Genomic DNA, 21,766 nt, shown 5'->3' on the forward strand with positions numbered 1-21,766 from the left:
CTTGAAGATGTACTTGGTAAGCCAAGGCCGTCTCTCACAATGTCATGGCTAGTCTGCAAAGGGGGTAGGAATGTGTACCCCCCTGCTTGTTTATGTACCACATAACCGTGGTATTGTCCGTCTTTATCAGTAGTTGTCCTGCATGAAGTAAGTCCTTGAAGACTCAGGGCATTCTGAATAATATCTCCTTCTGGTTGATATGCAGATGCATTTGTTTTGGGCTTCATATGCCCTGAATGCATCTCCCTGCCAGGTGGGCTCCTCAAGCATAGTCTGACGAGTCTGTAGTTAGGGCTTGTGTGGCAGGGGGTAGAGTGAAAGACCGTCCCTTGTTCTGGTGACATGTCTCTGCCCACCACAGAAACTCCTGTTGTAGGCAGGGAATGAGAGGAATCATTGTTTCCAGACTGTGACAATGTTGACGCCATAAACTTTTTAAATAACACTAGTTTCCTACTATGCAGTCTTGCATATGGAATTAGTAGAATGCAGGATGCCATGAACCCCAAAGCCTGCAGAATTTGTCTTGCAGATAATTAGGTTTTTGTTGCCATCCGTTTGAAGCAAATAGTCAGTTGCCTTTGTCTGGTGTAAGGTAAGCTATCTGGGCAGTTGCATTCAAGCTTGCACCCAGGAATAATAACCACAAACGGTAGGAACTTCAAATACACCAAAAATGAAAGAAAAGAAAGTCCCAGGAGAATTCAAATACTGCACACTTTATTACTTAAAACACAAGTAAAATAAACGCTATTAAGGTCATGCGTTTTCGTCTTCATAAAGACTTCATCAGATTATGCATGTGACTTGGTCAGTAAGCTCCATTATATATAATTGGTTTAATTAATGAACACTAATCATGTTCCTCCACTTTTTCAAGGAAATATTAACTAATACATTGATTAAACAACATTTGAATCCATTAACTTTCTATGACAATCACTGTGTAAGTAAATATTTAAAAACCATTGATGTATACATATAAATTTCGTTAATATACATCTTTATAAATATAAATATTTTATTAAAACATATAAAAACCGATCCTAATATATCCTATGTATGTACTGAATTTTAAACTGTTTTATATAGTTCCTTTGGGAATAAACTTTAAGTATTATACTGCCATCTACTGACTTTTTCAAATATTACACTAATCAGGATTTTGCTGCCTTTAATTTCAATAGTGGTTTGACAGAAATATATTCATTCAGCCCTGGATTTTTGTTGGCTTCCAAATATATCTGCCACCACAATTCTTTGTAACCAACAAATTCCTCCCAAGGTCCACCCCTTGGGTCTCTTTTTATTTGATCTATTACAAAAAATCTAAATCTAGCATCCTCACATACCTGCGAATGCCTATAAAGTGCATTAGTTTCTTTTCTACTTTTTATGTCGTACGTGTGTTCGTAAATCCTCTTTTTCAAGGATCTCTCAGTTTTTCCGACATAAAAAGATGTGCAGTTTGTACATATTACTAAGTAAACTAAACCTTGTGACTCACAGTTGAAATAACCCTTACTTTTTATCCACATTTGTCTACTTTCCAAAAATATTTTGTCTTTATTTAGTACAAACTCACATTGCCTGCACCTACCACATTTGTATGTGCCTACTTTTACTGTGTCAGATCTCCCACCTTTCCTAAAAGTGTTACCTGTCTCCAATATACCCTTAATATTCATGGGATTTCTATATATAATTTTAGGTGTAGTTTCTGGTAGCCCTTTTAAGTCAGTCAGTAACTTAAATTTATCCCATTCTTTTTGAAACACCCCCCTAACCTTTGTATTTAAAACATTATATTCCAATACTAAGCCATGTTGGTAATTGTCCTGTCTGACCATGGAATGTCCTATGTTCTGTATAGTTTCCTTCACCCCTTTTATTGGTGCAAACCTTCCTGATCTTCCTAGGGTTACTTCATTTCTTAATTCATCTATAAAATCTTTCGGGTAACCTCTGTCCCTTGAGACTCTTGAGACAAGAGTATATAGGAAGGACATCTACGTTAATTCATTCTTACACTACGAAAGTAGTCATCCAAGACATTGTAAGAAAATTCTGGTCAAAGGACAGCTGGTTAGGGGATCAAGAATGTCCAGTCAAGACCATGATTTTATTAAGGAGTGTGAAAAATTGGAGAAAATGTTTCGGGACAGAGGTTACCCGAAAGATTTTATAGATGAATTAAGAAATGAAGTAACCCTAGGAAGATCAGGAAGGTTTGCACCAATAAAAGGGGTGAAGGAAACTATACAGAACATAGAAGGACATTCCATGGTCAGACAGGACAATTACCAACATGGCTTAGTATTGGAATATAATGTTTTAAATACAAAGGTTAGGGGGGTGTTTCAAAAAGAATGGGATAAATTTAAGTTACTGACTGACTTAAAAGGGCTACCAGAAACTACAACTAAAATTATATATAGAAATCCCATGAATATTAAGGGTATATTGGAGACAGGTAACACTTTTAGGAAAGGTGGGAGATCTGACACAGTAAAAGTAGGCACATACAAATGTGGTAGGTGCAGGCAATGTGAGTTTGTACTAAATAGAGACAAAATATTTTTGGAAAGTAGACAAATGTGGATAAAAAGTAAGGGTTATTTCAACTGTGAGTCACAAGGTTTAGTTTACTTAGTAATATGTACAAACTGCACATCTTTTTGTCGGAAAAACTGAGAGATCCTTGAAAAAGAGGATTTACGAACACACGTACGACATAAAAAGTAGAAAAGAAACTAATGCACTTTATAGGCATTCACAGGTATGTGAGGATGCTAGATTTAGATTTTTTGTAATAGATCAAATAAAAAGAGACCCAAGGGGTGGACCTTGGGAGGAATTTGTTGGTTACAAAGAATTGTGGTGGCAGATATATTTGGAAGCCAACAAAAATCCAGGGCTGAATGAATATATTTCTGTCAAACCACTATTGAAATTAAAGGCAGCAAAATCCTGATTAGTGTAATATTTGAAAAAGTCAGTAGATGGCAGTATAATACTTAAAGTTTATTCCCAAAGGAACTATATAAAACAGTTTAAAATTCAGTACATACATAGGATATATTAGGATCGGTTTTTATATGTTTTAATAAAATATTTATATTTATAAAGATGTATATTAACGAAATTTATATGTATACATCAATGGTTTTTAAATATTTACTTACACAGTGATTGTCATAGAAAGTTAACTGATTCAAATGTTATTTAATCAATGTATTAGTTAATATTTCCTTGAAAAAGTGGAGGAACATGATTGGTGTTCATTAATTAAACCAATTATATATAATGGAGCTTACTGACCAAGTCACATGCATAATCTGATGAAGTCTTTATGAAGACGAAAACGCATGACCTTAATAGCGTTTATTTTACTTGTGTTTTAAGTAATAAAGTGTGCAGTATTTGAATACTCCTGGGACTTGCACCCAGGAATGCAAATTGTTGAGAGGGTACCAGTTGTGATTTAATTTTCATTTATTGCGTACCCTAGGCATGTTAGAAGCCTTTTTGCAAATGCCAGATGTTGAAGAATAATGTCCTTGTTTTCTGCTTGAATGAGACAGTCATCCAAGTAAGGACAGATTTGTATGCTTCTTTGTCTGCAAAATGCAATTACTGCTGCCAGGCACTTTTTAAAGACCCTGGGCACAGTAGATCAGCCAAAGGGCAGTGCAGAGAATTGGTAATGTATAAAACCTGCCATGAAGTGGAGGTATCTTCTGCACGATTCCCTTACTGGGATATGCAGGTATGCCTCAAGTCTAGAGTCACTAAAAAAGCGTTCTTGCCCAGCATGGGCAGAAGCTGTTGTAAAGTCAGCAGTTTGAGTTTTGGGATGTCCAAGAATGTGTTCAAAATCAATAAATCCAGTATTGGATGCCAGGCATGGTCTTTTCTAGGTACCAGGAAAGTACAGTTTTGTACCTACCATAAATGTAGATGTCCGATAGGTATGCATCTGCAGTCCTAACAAATGGGTTGTCCTGCCTCAGGCAGCCCTTCGGTCAGCCGGATTCCAAAGTCTGGGTCTGGCCTCGGCTGATGTCGCACTTCACCCGACGTCATAGCTGCTGGGGTATAAAGGCATCAGCCGACGCCATTTTCCTCAGTGTTTCTTGCCCCAGATGCCAGGTGCCCTCTAGGAAGGCTAAATTTGGATAAATGGAAATAATTCCAAACAGAAGAAAGCAAAATATATATATATATATATATATATATATATATATATATATATATATATATATATATATATATATATATATACATACATATATACATACAAACAAATACACCATAATAGATTCCCCCAGCTAGCTTAGAGAGGGGTAAATACCCTAGGAATACCACACAGGGGAAGGAGGGTGGGTAATCCTGACTGCAGATGCATACCTATCGGACATCTACATTTATGGTAGGTACAAAACTGTACTATGTCCTTCAAGGATGCATCTGCAGTCCTAACAAATGGGTAGAATACCATAGCTAATCTGGGGAAGGAGGCACTAAGATAATGATGGTGTAGTTAAGATCCCCTGTAAAACAGCAGTTGCAAAACCTGCTCGGGATCTGGAGTATAAAGGAAGATTATAATGCTTGGCAAATGTATGCACGGAGCTCCAAGTAGCAGCTTCTAAAATGTCTTTGGTAGCCACTCCTCGTAAGAAAGCTGTAGTGGTGGCTGTAGCTCTTGTGGAGTGAGGCCTGAAATTTGCAGGAGTTGTCTTTCCATGAAATGAGTAGCAGAATCGAATGCAATTTCCTATCCATTTTGAAATTGTCTGCTTTGAAATTGCTTTTCCTTGCACTCCTGTCGCATATGCTACCAGAAGCTGGTCAGTTTTACTACTGCTCTTGGTTCTGTCCAGGTAGTAGCGCAGTTGTCTGTGTACATCCAAGGTGTGTAGTAGTTTTTCCCCCCTGTTCTGTGGGTTGGGGAAGAACGTAGGCAAATGTATGGCTTGGTTTAAGGATACCACCTTTGGCATAAAAGTAGGATTGGTTCTCAGAGACACACTATCCTGATGGAAGATAAGGAAAGGCTGCACTGCCATTAATGCCTGTAATTCAGATACCCTTCTTGCTGAAGTGATTGCTAGCAGGAAAGCAGTTTTCCAAGATAAGAACTGTAAGTCTGCTGTTGCTGCTGGTTCAAAAGGGGGAAGTATTAATTTTTCTAGCACAAAATTGAGATCCCATGCAGGTAAAGGTGGTTTCCTTGGAGGCTTTACATTTCTGATCCCTCTCAAAAATTGTCTGAGGAGAGGATGAGAGAAGACAGGAGGATCCATGTTGTACTCTGCTGAAATTGCTGATGCATGTATCTTAATGGAAGAATAGGACAGGCCATTGTGGAACAGTTCTGCTAAGTATTCCAGGATGTGTGCCAGGTTTGCTAGTGTGGCATTTTCTCCCTTTTCTGCACTCCAAATGAGGAATCTTTTCCATTTGGCTGAATATGTTTTTCTTGGAGGGTCTGCGACCCTCCAGGATAATGTCCTTGACCCTCTGAGATAAATCAAGCTGGTTTTGTTTTATGCAATTTTCCAAGCAGTTAGCTGCAGTGTTTTTAAGTTTGGATGCAGGGTCTTGTAGTTGTTCTGGGTTAGAAGTAGAGGACATAGAGGTAGATGCCATGAATGCGTCCGAGACATGCTTCTTAGTAGCGGGTACCAATGTTGCCTTGGCCAGTCTGGAGCTATCAGAATTACCTTTGGCTGTTCCTCTTTGATCTTCAGTAGAACTTTGTACATCAAAGGAAGAGGTGGGAAGGCATACACTGTCAGGTCCTTCCAGCTGAAAGAAAGGGAGTCCACCCTCCAGGCAAGTGGGTGGTATACTCTTGAGCAGAATTTCTTCAGTTGGTGGTTGTGTGGGGAGGCAAACAGGTCTATCTCTGGCATTCCCCATTTCTCTGTTAAGGTTTTGAAAATATCTGGATGCAGCATCCATTCGTGAGCATCCGTGGTAGTCCTGCTTAAGCTGTCTGCTAGTGAATTTTCTTTTCCTGGTACAAATTTGGCCTGCAGTTGGATGTTGAGATTCAGGGCCAAGTTCCACAGGTCCATTGCCATCCGGCATAGAGGGTATGAATGTGTGCCTCCCTGTTTGTTGATGTACCACATCAGGATACAGAGACCAATCGTGAGGCATGAGAATAGTCCTGGCTCAGATTGCCTGCTATCACACTGGAACTTCCCAGAATGTGCATAGCTGTCAGGCAGCAGATGGAAGAATCGCCCACTGTCAAACTGAGTGCCTCTCGACATAGTGGATGCAATTGGTTTCCCCCTTGTTTGTTGATGTACCAGACCACTGATATTCTCTGTCTGAACTGCAACTGTCCCTAGAGGAAGGGTATCCTGGAATGCTTGCAACACTAACAGCACTGCCCTCATCTCTTGACCGTTGATGTGCAAGTCGGCCTCTAGTTGGAACCATGCACCTTGAACCGTCTTCCCCAGATAATGCCCCCCCCCTATTTGGGAAGCATCCCTGGCAAACATGGCTTGGGCCCGGGAAGAATAAATGGTCGGCGTGAAGCCACCATTTGAGGTCTTTGTTTGCAATGACTGATCAAGATTTGGAAAGACATTGGTTGGCGAATTAGAGACCATTGGGTTGCTAGTAACCACTGTAGTATTCACATATGAAACCTTGCTAGAGGAACCAGGGTAACCCAAGGCAGCCACTGAACCTAAGGTTTAAAGGATCAATCTTGCTGGGACTCTTGCTTTGGAGAACTTGCCTGACTAGAGCCCTGATGCTTTATAATCTCTCTGGAGGAAGGGAAGTTATTCCTAAGACAGTGTTTAGGTGAGCACCTATGAAATCAAGTTGAGTAGGCTGCAGGTTGGATTTTTTGAGATTTACTCAAATGCCTAGAGACGTGCAGACAGACATGGTGTAGTCTCTCTTGCCTGTTCTGACACCTGGTAGTAGCAGTGAGAAGCCAGTCGGTGAGGTATGGAAATACCCCAAATTCTTGCAGTCTGAGGTGTGCTGCAACCACTGCCATGCCATTTGGTAAACACCCTGGGGGCTGTGATGAGTCCAAAGGGTAGTGCTCTGAAATGACTAGCTCCTAGCAGAAAATATATAAACTTCCTGGAGCTTTTTATTTTTCATCTTTATGTGGTAATAAGCATCCTTGAGGTCTATACAGCACATCCAGTTTCCTTTTTCCAAGAAAGGAAGTATGGCTTGTACCAAGACCATCTGGAATTTGGTGATCCGATTTGCTGAATCGGCTGAGATCCAAAACCGGTCTCCAGTCCCCGGTTTTCTTTGGCACTAAAGAGTAAATTCCAGATCCTGCTTGGTCTGATGGGACTTTTCGGATGACTTTTCTTGAGCAGTTTTTGGATTTCTAAGACTGCGGACTCCCTTTGATTGGGTGAAACATCTGGGAGTTTTTTCTGTGGTTTAGGGGTTGTAAACAATGGGATCTGGTAACCTCTGGATATTATTCCCTGGACCAATTTGTCAAAAGTTATTGATTGCCAGGCTGGTAGGTGCAGTGATTATCATCATCAGATTGCCTCCAGAGGGAGGCACTCGGGCAATAGTTCAGAAATGCTGATAGTAAGTACCAGAGATGGGATTATCTGGACCCCTGATTGTGTGGTCCATTCCTGCTTCTAGGGTGGCATCTTCCATTGTTTACCCCTCTGCCCCAGGGGAAATCTTTGCCTCATGAGTCGTAGAAAAGCCCCTTGCATTTCTTAAACCACAGTCTCCCATTCCTCTGGTTCCTTGAGTAAGGTTTCTGAGGGGTGGAGAAACATATGCCTATGGCAGATAGGTCTTACCACCCTGCTCGCTTCTGGCTAGAGTTTCTTTAACTTTTTGGCCAAAAAGAGTTGATCTGTCAGGTCTATATCAGAAGATCGAAGTTTCAAAACTTCGAATCTGATATGGTCAACACCATATGATCGAAGTCTTGAAACTATGAAACTTTTAATGGAGATCTCAGTACAGCGCGGAAAGGGAAGACTTCCCTTTTCTGCACTGTAGTGCGATCTTGGAGTTGGTATATTTAAGTAGGAGTGGGTGTGGGGGGTGCAGGGGGGCTTGCCCCCCTGCTTAGATTGTTTAAATGGTTTGTTTTTGTAGGTTGTGGTTTATTACATTTTGAGTGTTTCAAGACTTCGATTATATGGTGTCGACCATATCAGATTCGAAGTTTTAAAACTTCGATAATGTAATATAGACCCAATCCGTTAAAGGGAGCATTGACGAATGATGCTTTGAATGGCTCCGCAGAGTCACAAGTGCATCCTGGAGCGCCTGGTGACTATACCTGAACCCACTTGCTTTGGACATCCCTTCAGTTACGTGCTATGAGCCTCATGGACGAATTGGAAATGGATTCTGGGATTGCAAGTTGGGAGGAAATGGTATCGCGAACCTCCTCAGCTATTGCTCCTGACAGAGTATTTATAAGCTCTTTAATCGAATCTCTTTTGTAATCTGGTAGTGTGCGCCATACAATTCAAGGATCTCAGAGCCAAGGTTGTTGAAGCATAAACACGCTTCCCAAATCTATCCAACATCTTAGACTCCTTGTTAGGGGTATGGATAGTGACTTCTCTCAGTTCTCTCTTTGTAGCTGCTGCCACCACCACAGCATCAACAGGAATTCCAATGTGGTTCCTCTGTGTGCTGACAATACACAATCTGGCCTCTTTGGTATCGGCTGTATCGGAGTCTGGTATCTTCCACGCTTGCTCAACAATCAGCTTGATGAGAGCGTCAGCAGGTGGAGAAATCCAAGAAGTGGAGGGTTGGGCGCAAAAAGCCTCCAGGTATACTCACTCCTCTGAGGAAGGCTGGGTGGAGGACCAGCCACCCCTTTGTTTTAGGATTTCAAGGATGTTCCTGAAGGAAATGTCTTCAGTGGGTGGCCTAGGAGAGTCTTCCCCTTCATCAAAGTCAATATCTTTGGTGTAAGACTCTTCAGGGACGTCTAGGTGCTTCCTTTTGCACTTCTTCACAGGGATTTCCCTTGGGTGGATGTTCCAGGGAAGTTTCCAAGGAGGATACCACTAAGGTGGGAGTCACCTGGGGCTTTTGCGCCCTCTGTCCGGGGGATGAGGTCAGTAGAAGCTCCGGTTGAGAGGAAGGGGAAGAAATGACATCTGTCCCAATAGGGAAGGCAAAGACTGGGAATCCCCAACGGATAAAGCCTTCTCCATAACCCGCAAGGCAGGTCCCCCCCCGTAGAGGAGTGGGAGCCCGGAACCAAAAAGGACTGCTTCAGAATCTGGGTCACATCCTGCACAGAGGAGACCACACCTGCACCAGCAGTGTGTCTTGAACTACAAGGGCCAATGCACTTAGAGGCACAGACAGCTCATACGGAACCAAAAGAGAACCATGCATCTCAGGACTAACCAGTGAGTCCCAACCACAGGAGTTCTCAGATTGCCGAAGACTCAGATACTCAAGGTGGCTGTCGGAACCGAAGACTGACAGGCTGTCGGAACAGACTCAGTCAGAGCCAGGATTGTTGGAATTGAGGACTCCAAAGGCTCTGGTAGAGATGGAGGAGGAGTGTAGGTAGGTGTCATAAGGTGTACAGCCTCAATGCCGGATTTGCTCGGAACAGAGGGCAGTCCTCTTGCCACAAGAAGCTGATCCACTCAACCTCAATGTAATGTTCAGATAAACTCAGACTACACCAATAAAGTGGAAGGAGACCTAGTTGGTCTGATCTCCACAAAAGGAGGGTCTCTGAAGGGGTCCACAGTGGGGGAATAAGTAGTTTTTGGGAGCATAGGAATTTCTGATGTCTTCAGTACAGATTGTTCCACTGGAATTGATACCAAAGCATGTCTGCCCTGAAGTCAATTTTGTGGTTTGTGTCAGGTCTCCCGGAGCTGAATAACTTCTCGGTGCAGAGGAAATTTCTGGCATTTTTTGACTTGGTTCCGAAGAACTTGGAACCGAAGACCATCTTTTCTTTGAACTGTAGAAAGAGGTTCCCCGCTTCCCCAGTTTTCTCCTTAGAACCAGAAATGGCCTCGTCAAAGGAAGATTTCAATAGGGCTTTCAACACGTTTGTTTTCCCTCTCCATTAAAGTGCGAGAGGAGAATCCGTGGCAAATCGCATAATTTTCCTGCAAATTAATTTTGCCACAATAAAAACCAAGTGTGCCCGTCAGAATTGGGCATTTTACCCTCTTTTTTTTTTTTTTTACACCTCTTGAAACCTGAGGCACCCTTTAAAGGTTTAGAGGGAGGATTGTTTGGTCAGCTATTATCCACGACCAGGAAAAAGACATTTTCCTTTTTTTTTTTTTTTTGAAGAAAATCGGAAAATACCAACAATGGTAATCCGGGTACCTTAAAAGGTATTATAAAGTGAAAGATTACAAAACTATGGTAAGTGAAGAGCTTTACCGTTCAGTAATAAAGATGATCAGAAAATTTCAGTAGAAAGGAGTGGGTAGAATTACTAATAAAGCAATAAGTTGTAGAAGAGATGTGAGTTAGAAAATTGAAACAACATACAAAAACTGCCAAGGCTCGAGAGATATGAAGAACATGTCTAGTCTGCGAAGCGGCAAACAAGATCTGAGGTAAGGTAGAGCCTGGCTCGAGTTTGGACAGCACGAGCTGAAAATACGTCCGAGTCAGTTCCGAGGGTTTGGGACTGAACCCAGTTGTCAAGGATTGTGTGAAGATTAACATCAGATCAAGCACTGCTCATGACAGTCTTTATGGGGAAGTCTCCCACACTGGCATTTATCCTTTCTGGATGACATGAAACCCCACAACACAAATACAAGAGAAAAGGGTACGTAAACCCTCCCCCCACCAAATGGGGCACTTACCTGAAAACAGCTAGGTAAACCAGCAAATAACTCGAGCAATCAGATGATCAAAGATGGCACTGGTGGCAGAGAAGTCTTGATGATGTTCCCAGACTTCACCTTTATTTATGCTCTACGCCTACTGCGGGCAGCACACGCGTGATATACTATGTATCCTTAAACTAAAGGTTTTGGTATACTGGCCAGATATCGGGCCACTCTTGGCAGGGGATTCCACATGTTAAGAATACTGTAACAGTGAAATGTAAGGACATCACTACTTTGCCTCCAACACCTCAGCTCTGCCAAGGTCATAAAAAGTATTCAGGTTTATACATCTTACCCCAGTAAGGAACAGCATTACATCTCAGTTCAAAAAGGCAAATGTCCTCTCGTTTCAGCAAGAGCTTCTTTTCTGTAGAAATTCAATAGCCTTTAAGCTTTTTCATGGAAACCTACGGCCAACCCTTTCCAAACTAAACTACAAATATGTTACTTACATCACATACTCAAGTATCATAATGCCATTCAAGTTAACTCATTCGTAATGGAGCTCAGGAAGTTTGCAGTGTAACCTCCAATAAGCAGAGCCTAAGCCTTTTGACAGAATCAAATTATGTCCTCACATTTCAAACAAATGTTCATATCTCTGGAACCATAGGCAAACTCTTCAGCACAAACTACTTTTACAGTGGTAGTATTCTTTAGATTCTAGGTCAACTGAATTGTATAAGTCACAGTAAACACAGCAACTATTAACATTTGTAAACTTACAATACCTCAGCAACACTCACGTTACACACATGCCATCAGAATTTTATTCATCTAAATGGGAGCTTTCATATGAGGCTAAGGAATTCTGCGTTACTTGGTTGACACATTTAGAAAAATATGAAAATTATATCTATATAAATATAAAAACAGTTAACATCTACTTACCTGCACTAGACAGAAGTCAAATATTAATACAGCTGAGTTTGCTCTTGTTTAAGCTTTAAGATGAAATCTTTTAAAACCTTGTACATAGCATGGTTTTGGAATTATTGGTGCCAATATGAACAAGCAATATTTGACGCCTAGAGGTGTCAATAGGAGTTAACTGCAGATGCCCCTGGAGGCGGCACTGGGATGTAATGAGTTAAGACTACCTCCCTTTCAAATCATCTCTACACTCAGCCAATTAACTTATCTCCCCACATTCCAGAAACCACTCAGAATTTTTCTTACACAATCCAAGTGTGCTGCGGTAGCGTTGTCGCCTCACAGTAAGACGCTGTCGGTTCGGGCGTACCTTCGTTGAAGGTTGTGCATCAGGGCTGGTAACTCGGCACGTAAAAATCAACTACCAATCATTAGCGGACTGGAGCACCGCTGTGGCGACCCCTAACCGGGAAAAGCCAAAAGACGCACACACAATCCAAGTGCTCCTGCTTAACTGACAGTGGTACTTTCCACTAACCCTCATTTTTCATGATCTCCCTGAAGCACCTTCATGGAAAACTTACTTGCCTTCTTCAAGCCTTACTTTGTATTCTTCATAAACAGCCCTTCATAAACTCAACATGCCTAATGTAAATCCTCTTTTTTACAGCCTGGGTTATAGTCTTGCTCTGTTCATTTCCTAATGCATACTAGAATGCACTCACAACTATGGCCAGTTTACAGTGTCCAATCCACCTACTGCCTATACTTGGAATATAGGAGGAAACCAAAGCACCCTGAGTAAACCCACATAAAACACAGGAAAGACATGCAGACTCCACGCAAAAGGCACCCCAGTCATGAATTGAACCAGAGAACCTCAATGTGAAGCAACAATGCTGTCTGCTGTGGCACTGTGTAATTGTCATTGCTTTGTGACCCATTACATGATTGAAAAGGGCCTGAGGAGAATTCAATAGGTTCATAGATTCATACTAGGTTATCTGCCCTAGGACATTTATAAGCCTAGCCAGAGTATGTTTGGCTTTCGCCACACATTTTAAATTAATTTTGCTATGTCCTTTTTCGAGATTAGTATACTGTGCCTCTGTCTAACAGTGACACAGAAGTGATACCCGGGGTATAGGTTCATACTAGGCTATCTGCCCTAGGGCATATGATTATCGTATGATCTTTAACTACTAGTCAGTCTAAATAATTAAGACCAACTTGAGAAGATGGGAAAGGCTATAAATTACAACTATCACTAGTTTTGTGTGGCTGAATTAAGCTGATATATCCATCTTCCCCCAAATGTGAGAAATAACTTTCAACCTTAGTATTTTCAGAGCCTGCTGTCTGTGAAACTGTTAAAAAATTACATTTTAGCAAAGACTCTGTTAAAGCTATAACTATATTTGTAAACAATAAACCCAGACTTCTAAATTCACCCCCTCTCCCCCATTTTTTCCTTTTTTTTTTTTTTTTTTTTTAATTTTATTCTTGCACACTAAGTGGGCATGAAAAAAGGTCAACTGGGATTATTCTGGGAAACTAAATAAAAAAATGTCTCCATTCCAACAGAAAAGTCAGTTGCTGCAGGCATCCTCCCAGGTACTACAGCAGAAGAAACCACAAAGCTTACTGCAGGAGATAAATCTGATGGAGACTAATAGCCTGATCCTCTGTGACACCTACAAGGGAACCTTAATTAAATGTACCCTAAGCTACAAACATCTAGACAACTGCAACACAGTATTAACTTAAAGCCAAACTGGCTTGCAAGACTCTGATATTTAGAAGAGGAGTGCTCATGTTCATTCCGATCTATAAAAAACTAACCATTTAATTCCAAATACAGACAGATATTCATCACCTGTCTTTTTTCTTCCAAAAGTGGCTGCTAATAGGGTATCTGTACATTCCCACTCAAGGCTTGGGTTCAAGCAACTTCAGGAAAGTGATACCCAGGCATCTGACAAACAAAACGGTTCTAGTCTTATATCTAGAAATGTGGCAGATTAAATATGTCCCTTAGTGCTTGTACTGTGGTTGTCATTCTCTAATCATTGTTTCAGGCCTAAATTCTTTCTGCTAATATGTTAGTTCACCATGCAAAAACCAAAACTCCAATGACATTTATCGTAATGAAAATGCACTGCCACCAATATGCTACCTCGCTAAAAACTGTTTCGAGTAAGTTACTACCAGAAATGCATGCAACAGTTAGCTGTTACTGTTAAATACATGTACTTAAGTAAAAGAAAAATTTAAACATTGCAAAACTGTATTCTCTACTACTGTACACACAAACCAACGCACAGAAATTTAGTGTTTTAAAATTCCAGGTTTGCTGTTGAGCAAAAAGATTAGCTGCATTTCAAGTGCTCTTTATTTTACCTGTATGGTTACTTACCAACACAGTTGTCACACAAACTGCAGTGTGAACTTCTTGGAGGCCTGAACATTCTGCATGTGAAACAGTATTTCAGTTTTACCACCTGTCCATTTATAGCAATTTCTTTTACTCTGGGAGGGGGTCGGTAGGTAGAAGACCCTGTGTTGTCTGCAGAAGAAAACAGTATAGTAACTAACAGTGCACAGACAACTGCTTGAAAAAATACCGAATGTGTAAACAAATTCACAAATATAAAAGCACAAGTCCAAATAGCCTAGCGCCAATAGAATACACAGGCTACTGTAAAGGGGGGAAAGACTGGAGGGTATGAATGTGAAAAACGGAGTCAAAATATAAAAACAATGACATATCAGGTTCACACTGGCAGCATCCAACAGCAGAAAACATATTTGTAGACAGCAATTATTTAATTTTTCAGGCACACTATAAATAAGTCCAAAAAAATAAATATACACACAATACTTAAGACTGCAAAAGTCTATGGGGCACAGTGCCACTACAGGTAACAATTCTGTGGTTAAAGACGACAGAATTCAAGCACAACAGCAGAAACAAATAGGATGTGGCAATGAACCTTAATTCTGAAGAAAGTACAGCACATGATCATATATAAAAGGCTCATCAACACACTAGTCAAATGAAGGAATGAGTTTTACATTACACTAAGCTAAACAAAGTACTTGCCTCACATGAAAATGTCAGCTAATAGGCAATAACTGGTTAGCTTCACAAAACAATTACCAGTGTCCAGAGTTTAGGTTCTAGGTAAATAAAACACTGTCAAGGATGAAAAGATTTAACACAGGAACAGCTGCTCTACTTCTATGAGAGGACTGTAGGGGAACATTCTGTTGCCCAATTTCTGGCAAATGACAAAGATGCTACACACAGATTTAGAATGAAGTGGGCAACCTAGCAAAGTTACATTCATGTGCAGAACGATAAACATAATACACTAGTGTTACTGCACATCTTTTTTTCTGCAACTCAACTTAAATTATGCAGTGTAATGATAGTGATGCGCCACAAACTGTTTCTGAAAATAAGGAATGTTGCAAAATTGTCAAGTGGTGTATCTTTGGCAACGGGCACTAATAACAAACTCAATGCCAGCATACAACACTGGAGGATGGGGGGAATTAATAAACTTCTACAGAATTTGGTAAAATGTAGGCAACAACTTAGGTTACAATACAGTTCATAGGTATATACTGGGCTAACTACTACCAGAGCCTTTATAAGCCTTGCTGCACAATCCAACCCAACTGTGTTCCTGTGTACCATTGGTGTTTATTAGGAGGGGGCATGTTAGTTAGAAGTTTCTAAAGATTATGTGGGTGGGGTAGCGATAGTCTGGGCATACATGTCTGCCTCTATCAGAGACATGGGGGCTGGACCCAGAGTGAATTTCTGATTTCCCATCCATTTGTCAAGGTATCACTTATATAGGGTTAGGGATGGAATCTGTTGCATATGGATAGGGAAGCCCATCCCACAGCAAGGGAATCCTCTGCCATATCAGTCTCGCCAACATGTTCCATTTACATTGGAAGCAAAATTTATATTCTTTGATCTAGTGGTTCTAATGCTGTTTTGCTTTGTGGATGTGCAAAACATCCTTCAGAATGAGATTTGAGGACGCCTTGTATGCCAGACATAGATAGTCTCAGAGTAACCTGTAGGGCTTTAAAGCGATCCGTAAAGGGCAATGCGTTTATAGCCAGGATTCTCCTGGTAAAGAACCTGTGGGGGCATTCCAACTGGTGTGTGTGAGAGAGAGAGACTGGTCAGGTATATCCTGAAGGGGACATTATACTAGAGGATGGGTCCTGTAAGGGCCAAATAAAGTTGCACTAGGACCTCCTTGGACCTGGATGCTATGCCCTTAATTATTAGTTAAGTGACAATGATTTTCTCACTATTTGGCCACATGTTGGTAAAAGGCCAGATTGCAGTCTACATACGTGCCCAGACCCCCCCCCCCCGACTACTGGGTCAACCCTTAGGAGGTATTTTACTGATGTAGTAATTAGCCTGGATGGCAGTTTTCACAAAAAGCACTACAATGAATTTTTTGGCACTGAGTTTTAATTCCAGACTCTGGCACCGGTCATTTGTCTGTGTTAGACCCTTCTTGTAAGATGCGTGTGTCATTGGAAGAATCTATGCCAACTCCCAACTAGCAGTCTTCAGCAAATGTGGTCAGCATAAAGACCTAGACATTAGCCTTTACCTCTGAAATACATGCTAAATAATGGTCACAGCACAAAGCCTGAAGTACTGCAATAGTGACCGGTCTCTGTGGACATTCTCAACAATACTGACTTCCTGGACCCTGCCTGCGACACAGCTGGCAATCCAGAGAGTAATGTAAAGATTTATGCTCAGTTTGGCGAGTTTGTCAAGTCCACCCAAGTGAGGTACTGTATCGAACACATTATCCAAATCCAGGTAGGTGGTATGCACGGTTTTCCCATCATACACTGCCCTGGTGACCTTTCCCAAAGTAGTCCATGTTTAGTGGGGATGACCTTCCTCTTAAAGCCAAACTGGGTTGGGTACAGTGTTTGAAGGTTGCCTATATCTTTACTGATAGTTTCCAAGAGAGTTTGTTCCTTGCCTTTGCATATTAGTCTAATAAGACTAATGGGTCTGTAGTTTCTGGGGTTTGTTGACAGACCGCCCTTGTGAACTGGGATAACATCTACACAATGTTACTGAAGGCAAAACTCTAACATAAAAGCACTGCTAATATCGATCAGGTTGTCAGTAGCAAACACACTGCACCCATCACACAAAATACAAAGCACACAGACTGTCATATGCTAAGGCACTTAAATGTAACCTTCCTAAATCCCAAAACCTCCTAGATGAAGTACATACAAGAAATGTCCTCAGCATCCCTGAATGCAATTGTTCAACACATACAGCCACATCTCATGGAGCCTCTACCTCTAAGGCCATAAACCAAGCTACTACACAACTGGAGACACCATTGGGAGTCCTCTCTTCAGGCTGAGTACAGAAGTAGTCAAGGTTAGTTAGTCATCGGGAGCCAGGATCCACTACATTATGCACACACATAGGTCACTGAACCACAAGTACCAGTATGACTCATTCATAGTCCATGTGGGTATAAAATGACCAGAGATGTACCTCCCTGGACAATATGAACAGACATAATGGAGTACTTGGAATGAGTCTTCCAGGGAGCATTTTACCTTCTCCATGGATGATGCCATAATACAAAAAGATGGCTGACTAATTGGATTAGTTGCTGGTGTTTTTCTAAGTGATTGCAATATTTTTCAGCATGAAAGGAAATGGTCAACTGACCACACAACTTTGCCAGAAGAGATGGTCTGCACATCTCTGCTCCAGGTTATTGAATACTAGCTAAAACACTGTTTGCCCCACTGTCAAACTGAAAGTACTTCTGACACAACAAATTAAAACCATGAAAACAAAGGTGTTACTGCTCAATGTTAAGAGAACCTCCCCCTCCCTACAAGCCCTCCTCTCTCCAGAGGATGCCACCGTCTGTGCACTCACTGAAACATGGTTTAAGGCACGAAGAACAGGACGGCAATACAAGACTATAAACACCTTCCACACATTTACAGCAGCTACTACTCAGACTACAGGTGGAGCTGTATAGATTTAACCCAAAATAAATAAACCTCCAGGCTATCCAAACAAGACGATGCACCTGAGCTTCTCCACATTCAAATCACCACAGGCAAAATCCCATACCACTTCCTTGCAAGCTACAGGTCCCAATTCTATGACCCAGGAAAACCATAACATGCATTTACTAGTAACACTAATTACCACACTTAACAGGGAATCATAAAACACCAAATGTCCAGGCACACAAATTCTTGGATTTTGTACATACAAACTCCCTGAATCAGAATGTCAATATGCAGACCAGGGGCACAAACATACCGGATCCGCTTCTCACCAATATGGCACAGTGCTGCACACCACCTAGTATAATGTCCTCCCTGGTAAGGGTCAGAACACAAAACTGTCTCCTTTAAAGAAAAATTAGAATTGTTAAACTCAGCTAACCATAAAATGTTATGGAAATGCTCTAAGGCCAACTTCTATTAAGTGAGGACCTGAAAAATTTCATATCCTCAGAACACTGCTGCCTATGCAGAACTGTTTGCAGAAACCCTATAGAAGCATGTTAACAGGTGAACACAGGCAGTTGTACCCACCAGGAATAAGTACAAAACTGACTGAAAACAAGCCACCTTAGTGGAATCACATAACCAATATGCTGTATAACTGAAGGAAGAAATTCTTAGCAAAAATTAGGAGCTGCAACACCCAGGAAAAAAGCACTCAAAGTAAACAAAACTACCAAGGACAAAAAGTCTACTAAAATCAAATTTTAAGTAAATTCAGCCAAGCCAAGGATAACCACAAGACATTTATGTCCGCAACCTCAAAGGCCATACACAGTTGTGTGCAGAGCTCATTGTTAATGGAGCCACCTACACTGAGCCAGTAAACATGGCAAACCTGATGGCAGACCAATACTGCTCCAGCTTTACCCCCCCCCTCTCCCCTCAACGCCCCCTTCGGAAATGCGATCAAATACAACTCCCCTACTATCACTACGGAATAGGTTCTCAATGCTCTCTCTAAGGCCAAGAACACTGCATTTATGAGCTCAGACAATCCCAGAATGCCTTCTAAATAGCATGAAACATGACCTACCAGGCCCTCTGGAACCAATATCTAATGATAGTCTCCATAAAGGCTTTGTGCCTCACAAATGAAGAACAGTTATAATCATTCCTCTACTCCCATGCACAAAACCATGGAAAGAATCATCACGGAAATGCTCAATAATGACACAAGAAACCTCCGGACACTGGATCCAACTCAATGTGGTTGTGTCAAGGGCAGGTCACAGGATCAAAGCAGGTTACTAGGCTAATGGCCCTGGGGCCCTTACAAGCCTAGCCAAGAGATTATCCACAAAAAGAAACTTCAGTCAGCAACTGTCACCCCTGTCATTGAGTGACACAGGTGGAAGCCCTGGGACAAATTTGTGGTTTCTCATCCACGCAAGGTTGCGCTTGAAGAGGGCCAGGGAGGTGCTCTGTTTGACATGTATGGGAAGTCTATTACAGAGACAGGGCAGCCTCTGGGAGACCAACCTAACTCTTCAGCAGGTTTTGTTGATGTCACATATTAGATTCAAGTCTTTTGAGCGGGTAATGCGTGAGGAGTTAGACTTAGTGATATGGAGCATCGCTAGTAGGGCAGGGTCCAAAACTGCCTTGTAGGCAAGACACAGATCACCCCTGAACAATCTGTGCGACACCAAATACAGTGACATTGATTTGAGCCTGTCTGCATAATACAGGTGCTGGAGGCCATGGATTCTCTGAGATATTTCAAGTAGCCTTTCTAGTTGGTGCAGATGTTTGGAGAGGTACATACCAAACAGGGCGTTGTACTCTATTATTGGTCTAATGAGGGAAGAGTATACAGAGATAATACCCTCCTTTTTCCTGGATGCAATCCCTTCACTTATGAGATGAACCAAGTAAAAGGCTTTGACCACTGCCGCTATACGATGGTCAAATGGGAGGTTATCATTCTGACTGCCCAGGTCTCTCACCACAGGGTGTGCGTTTAGGGGGTTGCCGTTAATGTGGTAATCAGTAGGGGTAGTGTTTTTGCTAAATGGTATGTTACATTTTTTTAATTTAGTTTGAGGCCATGACTTTGGCATCAGTCATGAGTTACTGTGAGACCCTCTTGCAATATGTTAACATTTGGGAAGTCAATGACAGCACCCAACTTAGTCATCTGCAAACAGTCAGCCACAGGCCTTTTATCTTTACTTGGACCTCTGAGACTTTCCCTCATGCACAGCCTTGGTAACATTCTCAAGGACGTCAACCAGGTTCGACAGACAAGATCTGCCCTTGACAAATCCAAACTGGGTGGGGTCAAGTGCTTGGAGAGTGCCTACGTCCTTGTTTACGAGGTCCATAATATACTCCATGGCTTTACAAATCAGACTTGTCAAGCTAATTGGGAGATAGTTTCCAGGGTCAGTAGTAGCACTACCTTTGGGCAAGGGGATGACAATGGCAGTTCTCCACTCTCCTGGAATGAAGCCTGTACTAAGGCTGTGGTTGAATGGGGTGCTCAATGGCAAAGTCAGTTCTTGCTGGAGATTGTGCAGAATACAGCCTGGGTTACTATCAGGTCTGGGTCTATATTAAATCACAGAACACTTAAAAAAGTGAAGAGTGATTGATCGACTTTATGTAAGAAAAAGCTTACAATGTCGAAGTGTCAGAACAGCGATTTTTTTCCGGGGGGGGAACCGCTGTTCCAACAAAAAAAAAAATCAATTTCAAACATTACATTAAGTGGGGGGCTTCACCCCTCCCCCACATACCCCCTACTTAAATATACCAACTCCGAGACCGAACTACAGTGCTGAAAACGGTAAAGTACCAAAGCGACCAAGTGAATATTTCCCAGAGAAAGAATCTGCTTAACAGCCACTTCGATATTTTGCGTTTTCAGCCTTTTAAGTTCGACCAAGACTCATTCGAAAGAATGTGTCCTCAGTCTAATATAGACCCATCAGGAATCGGCGTTCTTTGCCCTAGATAAGGCCTTTAGCACTTGATCTACTGAGACGCGAGGTGTGGGACAAGTATCAGGGATGTCAAAAAGGCCTTGGGGGGGGGGGGGGTGGAGTTTGCTCTGAACCTATCTGGTAGCAGGTTGGCTAAGTCAACAGGATCAGTGTAATACTGTTAAGTACTAATTTGGAACAAACCTGGGCTAGAGTCAGTTAAAAAAAAAAAAAAAAAAGTTACCAAAGAATTCCTTTGCAACTGTAAATAGTATCAGTTAATTACTGGGGGAAGCTGAGAAACAGCATTGCTATTTTAATTAGAAACATCTGTAGTTAGCTGAAGTGTTTGTGTGGTCTGCATTGCTCTGAATATCACTCATCTTTGCATTTATTTTTGATCTGATCACTTCTATTTTGTATCTTATTTTAGTATTACATTTGTTTAAGTTTTCTGTTCTGTTGGAGTTTTAAGAGTTCCCCTAACGACCCACCCAGTCTTTGTATCCTTAAATTTGGTAGCTTTTGAGTTGCCCAAAAACTCATTTTGGACACACTTCCCAGTCCCATCTCATCAACTTATTCTACAGAGTAGAGAGATCATTTGGGAAGGCCCACCCCCCTTAGTTTCCTCAAGCTTGACTTATCGTTTCATCCCTTCCCACTTAACCTAATAAAACTGCACTTTATTCATCTGTTTTTATTGTATTTGTGTTTCGTCCCATTTTATTTTGGTTTTGCTGCTTGTTCTTAAAATCAATCAACTACATTTATTCTGCTGCATTTATTACTGCTCATTAGTAGCCTGATTAAACTTTAACTGTTATTCTAAGCCTTTTGGTTTAAGAATGTGGGCTTCAGGCCAGTAGTTTTACATTAAGGTTTGTGGTCTGCACTCTTGTGGGAGTAGAGGGTAGATTCTGCCCTTCTAAGCTGGGAATTGCTGGTTGAAGGCTTATTGTGCCTGCT

The 21,766-nt window shown here is 41.5% G+C and overlaps 1 protein-coding gene across 2 annotated transcripts in view; it reads right to left on the reverse strand.

Moving 5' to 3' along the window:
* Positions 1 to 21,766, reverse strand: part of ZDHHC18 (zinc finger DHHC-type palmitoyltransferase 18) — a 1,033,940-nt gene that overhangs the window by 832,553 nt on the left and 179,621 nt on the right. For both annotated transcript variants that reach the window (XM_044084102.1, XR_006366315.1), the window contains exon 3: positions 14,173 to 14,322. In XM_044084102.1, coding sequence (XP_043940037.1) covers positions 14,173 to 14,322 — 150 coding nt within the window. The remainder of the gene's footprint in view (positions 1 to 14,172; positions 14,323 to 21,766) is intronic.

Source organism: Protopterus annectens, chromosome 1.part1 (assembly GCF_019279795.1).
Source record: "Protopterus annectens isolate FY-2018-M chromosome 1.part1, PAN1.0, whole genome shotgun sequence".
In the NCBI taxonomy this organism is placed as follows: Eukaryota; Metazoa; Chordata; order Ceratodontiformes; family Protopteridae; genus Protopterus; species Protopterus annectens.